General features: G+C 48.4%; 1 protein-coding gene across 1 annotated transcript; it reads left to right on the forward strand.

Moving 5' to 3' along the window:
* Positions 1-1,652: 1,652 nt before the first annotated feature.
* On the forward strand, positions 1,653-9,807 carry LOC119104881 (uncharacterized). Its single transcript, XM_037228615.1, has 6 exons — positions 1,653-2,394; positions 3,245-3,420; positions 4,528-4,615; positions 6,196-6,315; positions 8,691-8,832; positions 9,292-9,807. Exons 1-6 carry the CDS (start codon positions 1,668-1,670, stop codon positions 9,461-9,463), a joined length of 1,425 nt encoding a protein of 474 aa, XP_037084510.1. The 5' UTR covers positions 1,653-1,667; the 3' UTR covers positions 9,464-9,807.
* The last annotated feature ends 5,733 nt before the right edge of the window (positions 9,808-15,540 follow it).

Below are 15,540 nucleotides of genomic sequence, written 5' to 3' on the forward strand. Positions count from 1 at the left end.
GCACGGGGACCGAGGGGGATATTCCGGATTGGGGGTTTACCAAGAGAGACGTTTGGCCCTACGCTGAAGCCTGGACGGCACCTTCGGAAGCATACCGAGGTTGTATTGATTTGAACTGTTTTCTCGCGAGAAGTCTCCTAGAAGGTCTTGGCCCCCATACCGAGCGTAATAACACACTCGAGGCAACCAGAGTCCAGTCTATCTTTAGGCCGTTTATATTGTTAAACCACAAGTATGTACCTGATTTTATACTGTAACTGGGGCTCAGGCCTCAACAACCCCAGAGCTAGTTGCACCCATGTGCGTTAAGTCGATGTATATCATGCAACATGAGATCGCGCCGTTTGTCGCCTGGAGGGCACCGCATGTCATATGAAGTCAACACTGACGTTCCGAACATGGTATTTTGGCGTGTATTGTGATGGCGCGGCTGCAGACGCCGCCGCTCTTCGACGTATCACAATCCACCAATGATACATGTGCTCTGCCAATCACCAGCCAGGAATTGCACTGGGTCCGATGTACTCGGATGGGCAAATAACCAGCAGCTCCAGCGTATTTCAAGCTCCCGAAAATCAAATCCCCCCCCCAAAAAAAAATTAACCGCCGGCCGGCCGGCGCCCAATCACACAACTCCAATCGCAGTAAGCGTCGCCGGTGCAGTGTTGAACAGTAATCGTGGCATTCAAGAACGTGAGGATGCGTAGCCCCCGCGGGTGCTGATGGATCAGTAAAGGGTTGACGGTGGGCTCAGTCCCAGAAGCAGCAATCATTTTCCGTTTGCCTTTCTTTCGCACGCCTACATCGGCTCTTCTGGAGCATTTCGCAAACATAAATTTATGCGATGCTCGTGCTGTGCACAGTTCGGCCATTACACATACATACACTCCATGTATTTAGCGACGGCCGCAGCCTAGCCGGAACCTACGAGTCAACCGGGTGTGATGTGAACCGTGTCGATTAGAAAATCCCTTTAAAACAAAAAATGAATAAATTTCAGCCCTTTTTCGTTGGCTCTGTGTTCTTTGTTTTAATTGCGTGCGTCAAAACCTTGAATTATGATAATAGCCAATGCAGGGGTATTGTGGCCTTCACCTGGCCCTTTGCTTATCCGCACTAGGTCACTGTGTCCCCTCCCCCTCCCATCTACACCTCTGATTGAGTCCCAACTTTGAACCGAAAATGAGAATTTATGACGATTGTTCACATCGAGGCAATGGAAGGGTGCTATGCCAGACAGGGTCCTCAGTATCGAACGGTGTGCGCTCTGACCCAATTCCAGCATGGGCCTGTTAAGCCGAATTGGTGTCCATGTGCCACTTATTGGACTACCTCAGTTCAGGTGGGCGCTCCGCCACGCGCGGACGCGAGCGCTGCCCGCTCCTCCCTGATCCTTACGCTTCTGCCGGGGGCCGTCTGATAAACTGCTCGGGCACGCTCCATCTTTTGGGGCCCGCAGCTGAGGGCAGTTCATGATCACCCATAAGTCACTTGTCGTCCGACCCGCGTCACAACCGTCGCAGCGTCTGTACACCCGGGGTGAGGGCCATGAAGTCTCTCGGCCGTATCTTGCCGTACAGTAAACACTGCCGGCCGCCCTTTGCATGAACGTCGTGTCGCGTCGCGTCCGGCCCCAGTTGTGCCACGTCCTCGGACCGTGCCGCACCATGTTGCTGCCGCTGCTGGTGACGCTGCTACTCGGCCAGGCCTGGGCCGACCCGTCGCCCGCCACGATCACGGGCAACACCTCGTTGGACCAGGTGCTTGCGGATCTGGCCACCTTCTACGAGTCCACCGTGAGAGCGGCCACGGCCGCGGCCCACCAGAGCACGACCCAAGACCTGGACCACATCAAGCAGACCCTGGCAGCTCTCGTCACCCGGCTGAACTCCCTGCAAGAGGTCCAGGGCTCTGTCTCCTCGAGGCTGGACTCTGTGCAAGAGACCCAGAGCTCTGTCTCCTCACGGCTGGACTCGGTGCAAGAGGCCCAGGTCTCATTCTCCTCGAGATTTGACTCCCTGCAAGAGGTCCAGAGCTCTGTCTCCTCAAGGCTGGACTCGATGCAAGAGATCCAGAGCTCTGTCTCCTCAAGACTGGACTCCCTGCAAGAGGCCCAGAGCTCTATCTCCTCAAGGCTGGACTCCCTGCAAGAGGTCCAGAGCCCTGTCTCCTCAAGACTGGACTCCCTGCAAGAGGTCCAGAGCTCTGTCTCCTCAAGACTGGACACGGTGCAAGAGGCCCAGGTCTCATTCTCCTCAAAGCTGAATTCCATGCAGAGCTCGGTGTCAACTCGGCTCGACGCTGTGCAGGAATCCGTCGCAGCGGTATCTTGCAGACCGGAGGCGTTATTGGACGGTTTGGTAAACATTCAAACTGCTGTCAACCGTCTGCCATGTAAGAGACGTCGAGCGACTGTCTGCATTCGTAATCGGCCACGTCAATTCCACTCACTGTCTCTATTGAGCACAGGTATCTAACTTAAAGCTTATGTCAGGTAAACAACACAAAATTGCTTAAGCATGACCGATTTTGTGCGAGATTTACTGAGGTAATATTTCCTTCATTATGTCTACAAGACAGAACAACAGCAGCTTTCATTGATAAAAACGGCCAAAGAGGTCTCCATGGTTTTGTTGATTTTAAGATGAACTGTAACGTTCTAGCAAGGTAATATCAACAGCCGCATACCATAGTCAATTATGAAATACTGAGTGGTCCTAGCCCTTTCAACGTGAAGATCCTCACAACCGTAACGCAGCGTTGCAAACCGCTGGCAAGCACTGCACATTGTGCAGCTCCCGTTCACGGGCACGGAAGATGGCAGCCGCATGCAAAATGTCGGGGTCCCGGGTTCAAATCCAAACAGGTGTCATACCTTGATTTTGAGTCTTTGGCGTTGAACTGAGTGGGCGATTTTTGTTTAGCATACACGCTTTTTCACTATATATACATATATATATATATATATATATATATATATATATATATATATATATATATATATGTTCCAGCTATGTTCCGGAAGACTTATAATTAAACTATTTCAGATGCTGTGTCTGTTGGCCGGGGGTAAATGATATCACGACACTTTGGATAATTTTGTGGCAACCAAACCCACTGGTCACTGCCGTATTTGTTGCTGTTCTGTTGCACAACGCCCACTTCAATTCAGCACTACCGAACTGTTTCAATAAAATCGAAGCGACCTTTTTGCTGCCACTTCATGACTGCTTGCCTTTGCCAGGGAGGGTACTGGGTGACGCGTGCGAGAACAACGCGGACTGCCTCAGGGCAATACCCGGCTCAGAGTGTGGCAGCGACGGTACCTGCACGTGCACCGCCGGCTTTAGGCGGATCTCCAGACACAAGTGCCGAGGTCGTCTGCTGTCGGAGCCGTGCACGACCAACAGCGAGTGCCAGGTGAGCGGGCGTCACGTGTGGTGCTGGCGGTGGTGACCTAACCTAACGCCTTCCGTCTACCCCTTTTGACAGCATGGGTTTTAGATCAAGTGCTAGAAATAATCACCATTGTTTCACTATGCAGTGTAAGTGTTATACAGACGTGAGAACAGCGGACATTTGGCAGCTAAGCAAGCGATCTGAACTAATGATCCGTAAGCTGACGGTTTTTGTTGCAGTCTGCAGCAGGCAACATCCGTAGTGGTTGAAATCGTTCCCAAAATTGACCTGTTCATACACGCCATGCGTTGTCATGTTGGCACCCTTGGTGCAGCGGGCGATGCTCTAAACATAGGGTGCGTCTGCATTTTGTACTCCTCTGCTGGTTAGGTATTTCAAATGCGCTGAGTGTTTCCAGCATGTGTTTCCCTTGAAGGTTGACAGAACACCCAGAACAGCCCTTCCTTTACAGATTTTTAGATGTGACGATGTTCAATGGAGAGCCATGACACATGGTAAATGCAGGCCCTAAAAATGTACACATATCACGATTGACAGCATACGGTACCGGAAATAATGTTAGGTAAATGCTGAAGCATAATCAGTGGTAGCAAATCTAAACGATTTTCTACATACTGATGAGGTCATGCAAACCCGTCAATAATGGAAACACCACACAATAATGTGAATAGTGAATAGTGAAACGTTGAAATGTCCGCGAGCAAAATAAAAGCAAAAAATATATCTCCTACCTGTTGGGACTGCCGACAATAGCATATTATCATACCGAGCTTGTGTACTACCAGACGTTCGAAGAATGTAGATTATGTCCGGAATGTCTTGGTCCGTCTGTTGGTAAATTATTTAATTATGTATCTGCTGATTTGTTGGTTGCATTCCTATCTGTATGGGCATGACTATCACCCAAGTGATTTTGTGTGCGACCTAATGGTGGTGACAAATGGAGCGCGTGGAGATGAGATGACGCAAGCGACTCCGTCGGCCTCCTCAGCATCTGCACGTCAAGCCCAGTATCTGACACGTCCTGCCAGTTCGCTAGAAGTATGACCGTGTATAACAGCGTCACCCTCCCATGCCGCCGTTGAGTGCGTTGGCTAATCGTTGCAGGCTGCGACGGCACATTCGGTGTGCACGGACGGTGTCTGCGCCTGTGCGACAGGATACTGGAACCGAACTAACAACGAATGCCGGCCAGGTGAGAGCCCGACGACAACCCGCGTCACATCCACCACTGTGGGACGTGCCAGAGCCCGACGACAACCCGCGTCACATCCACCACTGTGGGACGTGTCAAAGCCCGACGACAACCCGCGTCACATCCACCACTGTGGGACGTGTCAGAGCCCGACGACAACCCGCGTCACATCCACCACTGTGGGACGTGTCAGAGCCCCACGACAACCCGCGTCACATCCACCACTGTGGGACGTGTCAGAGCCCGACGACAACCCGCGTCACATCCACCACTGTGGGACGTGTCATAGCCCGACGACAACCCGCGTCACATCCACCACTGTGGGACGTGTCAGAGCCCGACGACAACCCGCGCCACATCCACCACTGTGGGACGTGTCAGAGCCCGACGACAACCCGCGTCACATCCACCACTGTGGGACGTGTCAGAGCCCGACGACAACCCGCGTCACATCCACCACTGTGGGACGTGTCAGAGCCCGACGACAACCCGCGCCACATCCACCACTGTGGGACGTGTCAGAGCCCGACGACAACCCGCGCCACATCCACCACTGTAGGACGTGTCAGAGCCCGACGACAACCCGCGTCACATCCACCACTGTGGGACGTGTCAGAGCCCGACGACAACCCGCGTCACATCCACCACTGTGGGACGTGTCAGAGCCCGACGACAACCCGCGCCGCATCCACCATTGTGGGACGTGTCAGAGCCCGACGACAACCCGCGCCACATCCACCACTGTGGGACGTGTCAGAGCCCGACGACAACCCGCGCCACATCCACCACTGTGGGACGTGTCAGAGCCCGACGACAACCCGCGCCGCATCCACCATTGTGGGACGTGTCAGAGCCCGACGACAACCCGCGCCACATCCACCACTGTGGGACGTGTCAGAGCCCGACGACAATCCGCGCCACATCCACCACTGTGGGACGTGTCAGAGCCCGACAACAACCCACGCTGCATCCAACATTGTGGGACGTGTCAGAGCCCGACGGCAACCCGGGCCACATCCACCGCTGTTGAGTGTGTCAAGAATGCTGGGTGTCTCGCACGGCTCCCTCAAGAAAATTTCTTTGAGAACAGCATCAATGATCTCGTAAACGTAGGCACCGAAGGATGGCTGGTCGGATCATTCTGGAAGAGCAAACACTGCTCGCACCATGGATAGTGCAACAGTGAGCAGCATTTAACTCACTTTACTGAAAGATGTGTGCAAATCCTTACTCCACATTGCCGTAAGCATTTGAGATGTGGTTGCAATACCCGTATCCTCAGTGTCCAAGGCGGTGTTTGCACAAACTCTAGGAAATTAAGTCCAGCCCTTGTCTCCAGAGGCCATAGAATTATCTGCGCCAGAATCAAAGTCTTATTCTATTTCCAGTGCACGAAGCAAACAACTAATTTCAGGCGCTGATTGCTATGGCGCATACAGCGTAAAACCGCGCGAAGCCAAATTTGGCACCTCGGACTTGACGTGCCAAGCCCAGTCTTACCTATCCGTGGCGTATACGCGAAACGTCATCGTTAAATCACGGCACTGAGAGACGCTGCGCTGACCCATATATCATTACAGGTGTAAGCGCAGGCCAGGCATGCACCTTCGACCAGGACTGCTCCACGTACCGCTCCAACTTCACGTGCAACTCGGGCGAGTGCTCGGAAAGCGTCTGTCCGGGCGTCGTGTATGGAGGTTGTAAGTGGATAAATATGTACGCAGTGTCGCGCCATGATGCATGTGTCCAATAGTAGGCGTTATATTTGTAACAGAAGGGCAAACGTCTGCTCGTTCTTGAGGTAAGAATCTGAACGATGCGAGGGAACTCGGCCATTGTGTTTCCCCATGAGGGTCAGGCCAGGTCAGGTTCAAGATTGGACTATCAGTAGCCCACACGAACGATACTTTTTTGATTTCTTTCACAATGTGGTTCTGACCAAATAACGTCTATTAGGCGCAGCTGGGGGCAAAGGTATGCCAGACACAAAACTACAATTTTAGGCTGACTTAGAGGTCAGCTGGAGGTCAACTTAGGTCAAATTTCTAAACTATCGAATTGGAAAATTGAATTGCTAACCGGGTATATCAGGTATGTGAATAGTGCAATGCTTTTCTGCGGTAGGTAATTGTATACTGTATATCTGCAGGCGCTCAGCATCGCGTAACTGTGGTACGCGGTATACATAGCCCCTTCGACGTTTGACAATGTTGGTGTAACAAACTGAGAGTAGGTACATTTGTACATGCAATTGTGCACACCAGCTTCGGAAACACGACGTAGAGGTGGTTACACGCGTCACACTCGTTCATCTAACCTCTACGCTACTAACAACAGAGATCATTGACCTTGGATGACGTCATATGACCCGGCATGTTTTCATGTGACCCATTGTGGCCCATTGTGGCCTTATTTAGCATTGTTTTCAGCGCATCTCTCGAATTCTGTGCCCCAAATGGCTGTAGGAAACTGCCTATTTCTAGCTCATCATGTGTTTTACAGAAGACACCCATGGGCGTAAGTCATGACCTGGGCCAAGGTCAAGCGCTTTGTGGTCATAGGATGGTTGTGCATGCGAGTTAATACTATTTTCCTCATACACAAATACCAAAACTACACAAAAACACGTACACGTTTGAAGCGAGCTCTCTTTGCGCCCTGGTGGTAGCTCATTTCGTTCAGATTATATTCGCTATTCCGGAAAACTTCTCAACTTATTATTACCATCCCAAAACTTATTCGGAAACACTTCCCAGTGGAGACCAATGCCTCAGGTGTTCCAGAAGGATCCCTTTCGCCTTCACTCCCCCTTTCGATGTTCATAAGCGTTCTACTGTGCGTCACTCAGTCCGGCTGCCTTTTGTACGCCGAAGATGCCCGAACTTTTCGCCAGTTTGTGTCGTCATCTGACGTGCAATTCTGCACCTTGCCCTCGCTCGTACAAGAACATAGTCCGTTCGATGAGGATTAATGAGCAATTCTGTCAAACACAAATCGTTCATAATGACTCTTAGGCGCGCACTAATCCAGACAGAGTATTTCATCACTGATACATCGATGGGACATTTGGAGAAACTCATGACCTTTGTGTCCCTCGCAGGCCTCGCGTGCAGTTTTTCACCTTGACGCTATTAATTACAACTCGACAATCTGGTGATCAGGAAACCTCACATTGACTGCAATAGACGGTAGCGCACCGCGTTCAGCAGCAATCATTTAGTGGCAGAGGCAGAGGATGACGGAGTGGACATGTACGGTGCGCTGTTTCTGTACGCCTGTGGGCTCCAGCGAAGCTTCCTACCTGCAAAAAGGACTTCCTTTGTGCCGAAAGCCTGCAAAACTTCCTCGAGCGTCCGTGCGCGTGTATGCGTGTGTGTATGTGCGCGCGCATGAAATGCTTCCCCCCATGCGAACATGACGTCGTCGTTTGGACCCAACAGCCAATGAGCGACCTCCCACTGCGAGAAAAAAATATTGACGCTCACACAGCGCTTGACTTTCTTTGAAGCCACATATTACACTTTTAGAACAGATGATCTGAAGCAGTGGATCAGGCGGAAGATTTAATCCAGATTTTCAATGGTCTTCACACCGATTACACGTCTGCTGTGCTGCACTCGATGATTGACTACTGCTACTAAACGTCGACACGTTCACAACGGATTCCGTGGTTCCGTCATTCTGTGAAGGCGCGTGGACCGTGGGGTGTTGTGCTTTCGGCACGCTCGCTGCCAGCTTCGCGTCAGAGCATTTTGTACAGTGCAGTTTGCGAGTGAGGCCCTTTTCCAGCGACACATTGTGAATCGCTCACAAGCCTCCGCTCGCTCATGACAGCTCTTCGCGCACTGACGCCGATGATCGGTACGCTATGCGCAGGTTTATTTTCCCTGAATATGTCTCTATCCTTATAAATATAGCGGTTAGTTACGCGTGACATATATGATAGGAGCTGGAAAATTCATAAGCAATGAGGGTTATCGTTAGTAAATATAATGAAGAGGCCATTGAATGGCGCTGTGGTTGCGTCCATCCAAAATTGGAAAACTATGCCACGTGAGTACTGACGACGTTTCAGATGAGTACCGGCTGGCTGGAGGTGATTCCTGTGAGCAAGGCCGAGTCGAACTCAGACCCCTCGGCGGCACTTGGGGCTATGTCTGTGACGACGAGTGGGAGGATGTGGACGCTTCAGTTGTCTGCCGCACATTAGGATTTAGGTGCGTATTTTAGGTCTCTGTGGTTTTTAAACCCCCGGCACGTCACGGACCTCTTTTTCTTTTCGCAACATCATACGCTGCATTTCATGTCCATCGCCATTAAGCGTCAAAACTCTCACTTCAATTGCCCTGGCAAACAACGATGCCGGTGGGATTACTTCCATGCGTGCAACTGTCACCAAATTTTATGAAGCACTGATATGGCGGTGAATACTTGCTTCTATGTAATTTCAATAAACTACAAGATGCTTAATGAGGATTTCATGTCATTTTCAACATCACGCTGAACGAGTTGTAAACTACCGATATTAATGAGCTGACCAGTGCTGGAAACGATACATTAATTAGTCATGTATTCAGACGTTCAATACACTACAACTGTAAGATATGCAACTTAGGTAATGCATTTCGTAATCGCGAAAACTGCTGGACTAAAAGACCACTAATGTTTATTTTCAGCGGTGCAAGAGCACACTGCTGCTCCGCGTATGGTGCCGGAGGAGCCGAAAACTTCTACATGGATGAAGTCAGGTGCCGTGGCCCCGAGAGACACGTGATGGATTGTACCCACGACCCCGTGGATGACTGCCACCGAGGAGAGGTGGCGGCGGTCACCTGCAGTGGTCCCTAGCAGAACGCCTGAGCCTGAGGCTAGAGACTGAGGACTATAAAGACCAGCCTGGGCCCCGCTCTTAATGGGGAAACGCTGCCAGATGCTCCGCCTTTTCAGGTAGCAACCTATGACGTTGCACAGCTACTCATCCGCGCCATGGAGAACGCTTCAAGTAACTCCTAAATATGGCGGCTAGTAAAATCAGCTGTTTTCCAATAAACACACTTGACGCGCAGCAGAGATGATATTGACGAGTCAGGACAGTTAAATACAAATACTTCACGTGTATCTCTCGCAGCAGCTGCCCATACCATGACGACTTAACATTAACGAGAATATTATAGGCAGAGAAAGGCAAATCATCGCCCTTGACTCCGACATACGCGACATTACTTCAAGCGTTGCACGAGCGTCGCGCATGTATACTGAGGTCGTCCATATATTTTGTTACGCATGGTCGAGTTTTGCGCGTATTGTTGCAAGCAGGGATACAGCTTTGCTCGGAACACGTGTGCGGGGAGAAATCTCATGTTACAAGTCGCATGAAGGATAGTTCTATATATACACAGACGAACAACATCCATGGAAACATGTGACGTCAGGTTATGCAGTATATTCACACTCCAAAAACATTCAAGACAAAAATAAACTTTCCCACAATCATGCTGTCCAGACAAACTATGTTACAGGATCCAGAAAGTGACTAGCACATTGGTGCACACGCCGACGTAGCGGTTCTGGCCCTGCCAAAGCACCAACGTCGCGCAAACAAAACATAAAATTATTTACATCACGTGGTTCCAGGACATGATAACGAGGATTTCAAATCGCGGTCTCGTATCCACGCACATTTTTTCTCTCAAAATCTCTAGGCAAAGCTGGCTCCTTATTATGACAATCATGGCCAGCGCAGGGGCAACCAGAAGCGTCCGCTAGAAAATGTGATGCCTGCGCTGCAATATCTCGCCGAGCCAGTACCCCAACACGACGTTGGCGACAAGTTCGGAAGTTCAAAATCTGGGTCACACTAGTATCTAACAACATTTTGCAAATATGTTGCTACCGCGCACGGTGACGCCATCGCGTGGCCAATAGGAGCGCGGCCACATGGAACCATCGCAGGCTTTGCAGCGTGCGCCAGCTCCCGGGTGTGGTTGCAGCCATCGACGGGTTCTTCATCTTCATGGATGCACCCAGCAAGGAGATAGCAGTTGCTCATAATACTCATAAATATCGCCAAAACAGTACATCTACTGGCTGCTTGTGATCACCGCGGCGTACGCACTGATGTACTCCCAGGGTTCCGCGATCCGCCCGCGATTCTCGTGTTTTTTTCGGAGAAGGCCCCCCTCTGCTGCGACCTCAGGGAGCATCGGCGGCAGCTTCTCCCATCTAACGCACACCTCGTCGAGGACAGGAGCTTCCCCTTCCCTTCCCTTTCCCGGATGATCCCCTTCCCCGGAGATCATCACCCCTTCCCGAGACAACGATCACCTCAGCCCCACTCAGCGCCACTTCTACAGACCATACAAAAAAAAAAAAACACGTCAAAACTGAATGTGCTTTCAGCATGCTGAAAAACAAACTGCAACAACTAAAACATGTAGAAGTGAAAAACATGGGCAATGTGGCTGAGGTTATCATTGCATTGATCATTGCACCATGCATCAATCATTGCACTGTGCATCATGAGCATGGGGCAGGGGATGACTTGGTGCCTACAGAGCCCCATGAGGCAGATCCTATGGAGCTGGTCGACGTGCGTGCGCTGTTACATTCTAGCATACAGAACCTGCAAGTGCAGTGCATGGACATCACAAAGCGACAGCACATGGCTGACCACCTCATGGCAAAGATGATGCATGCAGCTTGCTCCAGTTAAATGTTGTAATGCGAAGATTGGGAACAATAAAAGCAGATCAGAAATAACAGTCCATTCATTACATTCAAGTCAGCACAAACACACTTTGGGAAACAGACAGTTAAGGAGCAGCAGGAGGTGTCTTTGGAAGGAACATAGACTGAAAAGCTTGGAGACTATCCACATCTAGAAACACAACAATTTGTGTACACCCAGTTACTGGGACTACTTTGGGCAACATACAGTATGGCAATTCCATTGTTTGATTGCCTGGTGCATGTCAAATCTCATCCACAGGTGTTCACATTTGACACATAACATTTTAAGAATTAAATGTTCACTGCCTTCCATAATTGACCGTTTAGGTTCTATTGTGAGGGTAAAACTTCATTCAAACAATACTTAGATACAAGATGATGCAGTGTTGGAAAACTTAATGTTTCCTGGTATAACGTACACCAGGAGATTTTGTACTCCAGTGTTGTGACTAGGTTAAATGAAATATTTTGTACTCCATCATGATGCAACAAGAACAGCTTTTGGAACAACTAATTTTACCTCTTTGTGTCAGGACAAAATAAAACCAGACGGTGCAACAGCTTGAGACTTGATGCCTCCAGCAGGAGCCATGTATTGATATCTGCAAGATCACAAATCTCGCATCCAACAGACTAAGATGCCCAATAGCGAGCAGCCTGTGTTGCCACCTAGGTATATGATAAACCATGCATGGAAATGTGAAAAATAAAGCGTGTGAGTGTTGCATGGAATCGCCTTCGAACATAACCGGGAAAAGAGAAAAGAGTGCAAGAATCACACCGGTCTGTAGATTAGCAAAGCTCTCTCTTCCTATGCCTTGCGCAGACCAACTCAAACTTGAACATGACTTAACCTACCATTGACGACGAACCTCATTTATTGCCAAGGATGCAACAAACATTCATAGAAAACCACACGCCCAACCACCAAACTCAAGCGGCTTCTTACCCGCGCGCCACCATTGTGTCATGGCGATGCAGATTAGAGAATCACTCGCAATTCAGAGTCGGAAACGTCTCAACTATTTAACAGCTTGCGCCCGCCTCCCAGCTCTGGTTGGAGGTTGAACATAGCAGAACTCTACAATTGGTTTTAATGTTTCGCCTCCTCGTGACTGATTTGTCAAGAGCATACATATTCTGCCCGCGCTCATGCCTTGAACAGATTTGTAAACATTTGGAGGAAAGCTGTATAGAGATGGGCATCACGAATATGAGGAAGGACTTATTTGTACTCATCCAGAACTGCGACGTGGTTGGGTTTTTGGCCAATGCCTGGCATCCGGAGTACAAAAATGTTACGGCAGCTGTGGATTTAAACCAAGTCAAATTTGTTACTGAAGGGTGTGAAATTAAAGCTGGTGATTCAGGTTTTACAAAAATACCCTTTTAAGTCAAAAAACGTTGTTATAAAAAGCCAAAAAACTGTTCGGAGACAGCCATATCACTCCAGCAAAAACACCAGGACACCAGAGTAACATGCATCTATAACTTTGGCCCGGCAAATTAAGGAGAAGGGTTTATTAGGACGAAAACATCAATTAATTGCAACATAAATTATCATATGTCGCAATGATATCGGTTAACGCGCGTCAAAATCCATTTATACTTTGCATTATCCACCGGAGTCAGCGGAGTGACTGACCCCGATCCCTTTTGGCCGGCCTGCACGGGTCTGTCAGGCATTGTACTTGCGCTGGCTCGGTAAATCGTTTAAGAGTGCTGCATGTCTCTATTGTTCGGGTGGGACGTGCAGGGCCTCGTGTGTTGACCGAGAGTGGGAAGGTGGAGGGCGTGAATGTTTAGATGTTCTTAAAACCAGTTCGCTGGTGGAGCGTGAGTAGCGTGACCGTCGCGGAGCGTGAGCAGCGTGATCGTGGTGGAGCATGAGTAGGTGGCCGTCTGTGGCGTGTTCATTTGCTTTTTTGTGTACCATTTTTGTCCGGCTGTGTGTATCGTACCCACCCCCCATTTTGGAGGGTGTATAAGCCCGGTGTGTAGCCACCCTCCATTTTGGAGAGTGCATAGGCCCGATGCGTAATTACCTTCCGTTTTAGAGGGTGTCTGCGCGGGGCCTCTCATAAATTGCAAACCAATGTATATTCACATGTGTTTCATAGTACAGAGTATGAAACTGCGTTGTTTCAGTGTGCCACGTTCAACACTGATGCTTCCTTTCATTTGAAGTGTTTTTACATAAATTGCTGTATATGATTTGTCTGCCTTACGCTGATGATACTGCGATTGTTTTCAAAAATAAAAGTGTTGTTGAACTTGAAAACGATGTCATTTCGCTTTTGCTTCTAATGACTTCCTGGTTTGCTGCTAATTTTCTTTCCCTGAACGTATCGAAGACATTCACACAGCATTACACTACTCTTTCTTCACATTTCCAACTAAATGTGCAAATTAATAATTCACCTATTGAAGAGCAAAAGAAACAAAGTACCTTGGTGTAATCATTGACAAATCTCCTAAATTTACAAGCCACACTCATATTGTTGCAAGCGTAGTAAGTAGAAATATTGGAATAATAAGTAGGGTTAGGTGCTTTATCGATAAAACAACGTCACATCTACTCTATAACACTTTGATTCTTCCTTATTTAAATTACTGCTGCTTGCTTTGGGGTATAAGTTATGCTTCTCAACTAGATCGGTCAGTAATTTTGCAAAAAAAGGCTGTGTGTCTTATAGAAAATGTGTATCCTCCACAAAGCTCAGAGCCAGTCTTTAAGCGATACAAAATTTTGAAATTATCGAATATTGCTAAATCCCAAATGTTAATTGTGGTGCACAAATATGTAACTTCACAGCTACCTGCATCATTCGATTTAATTTACAAGCTCTATGAATCAAATGACATGGATATGAGGCGAGCAAAACATTTGGGCCAACCTTTCTCTAATCGTAATGATAGACTATATACAGCATCTTGCCTTGGCCCTAAGCTGTGGAACGACATTATGGTTTCATATTTTCCAAGAATAACTGATATCCCCGTAACAAAAACCATCGTTAAGAACATCATCCGCAAGCATTTCGTAAATACATATTAACGTAACCGACATATTTGAAGACATTGCAGTCATTTGCGCTGTACGTATCCAACGCACTTCATAGTTAACCTCTTTCATGTTCCATAATTAATTTCTGATATAGTTAAAGTCATGCACATATACCCAAATTCACGGCGCTGGCTCCGGGAGTTCTCCCAGCAACAAGCTCTACTTAGCTGGGTGGACTCCCTGGACATCCAGCTCAAAACCCAACACGAAAATGACCAGGTAATTGCCCCTTCCGACTTGTGTTACCGTATAGCCCTTACTAACACGGTGAATTGAGTGGCTGTGGCTTATTGAGCGGCTATAGCGGGCTGTCATTAGCTGAATTTGGCTTATGACTACTTTAAGCCTTCTCATCTATGATTTTCCCTACCTATTACATAACACAATTCCTTCGGGCCTCCACCACCTCTTCGCCTGCTTCTTTACGTTTGTTTCATCTTCCTAGCTGGGAGTGCCGCGACTTGATTTCATGTTTTCTGGTATTAACGTACGGTTTACTACGTCGCTGGGCTTGAAGGAGGGGTACTCCTGGTTACCTGTTCTTGGGTAACAGCTTGGAAAAAAAATGAAAAGTGGCGCTTTCGTTGGGTGCCACCCATTGTACTATTATCTCTCAAAGATGAACCAATTGGATAATTTTGTACTCAACTATAGGAAATTTGTACTCCGCTACCAGGCAAATTTTTGGAATTTCCAACACTGAGATGATGAGACCTATGACATGTATCCATTTTTTCACAACTCACCCACCTTGTCAAACACAGCAGACAAAACCATGGCAGTAGGGAATATTTCTTTGGCAAAGTATGCATGTATAATGGCCACATTAAGAAGATTCAACACAACTAAGATAAGGACAGGCCATAGCTTCACGTGTACGGAACAAATTGCTCAAAATTATGCATACAACCTCTATCATCAATACAAATATTCAACTATGACAATTTTATGTTCCTGTCTTGTACTTCCACATGCCTTAAAACCACTAGCAATTAATCAGTGGAATTACCCTCACATCTCTGCTATCTATTAATAAGGTATGCTGAAATACATACTAGTGCTTAATCTGCTAACAGAAATTTTAGGAATGCCACCATGATATACTGTTCAACATAGGGGTTCCAAAACT

Source organism: Pollicipes pollicipes, unplaced genomic scaffold (genome assembly GCF_011947565.3).
Source record: "Pollicipes pollicipes isolate AB1234 unplaced genomic scaffold, Ppol_2.1 Scaffold_6052;HRSCAF=7182_pilon_pilon_pilon, whole genome shotgun sequence".
Taxonomy (NCBI): Eukaryota; Metazoa; Arthropoda; class Thecostraca; order Pollicipedomorpha; family Pollicipedidae; genus Pollicipes; species Pollicipes pollicipes.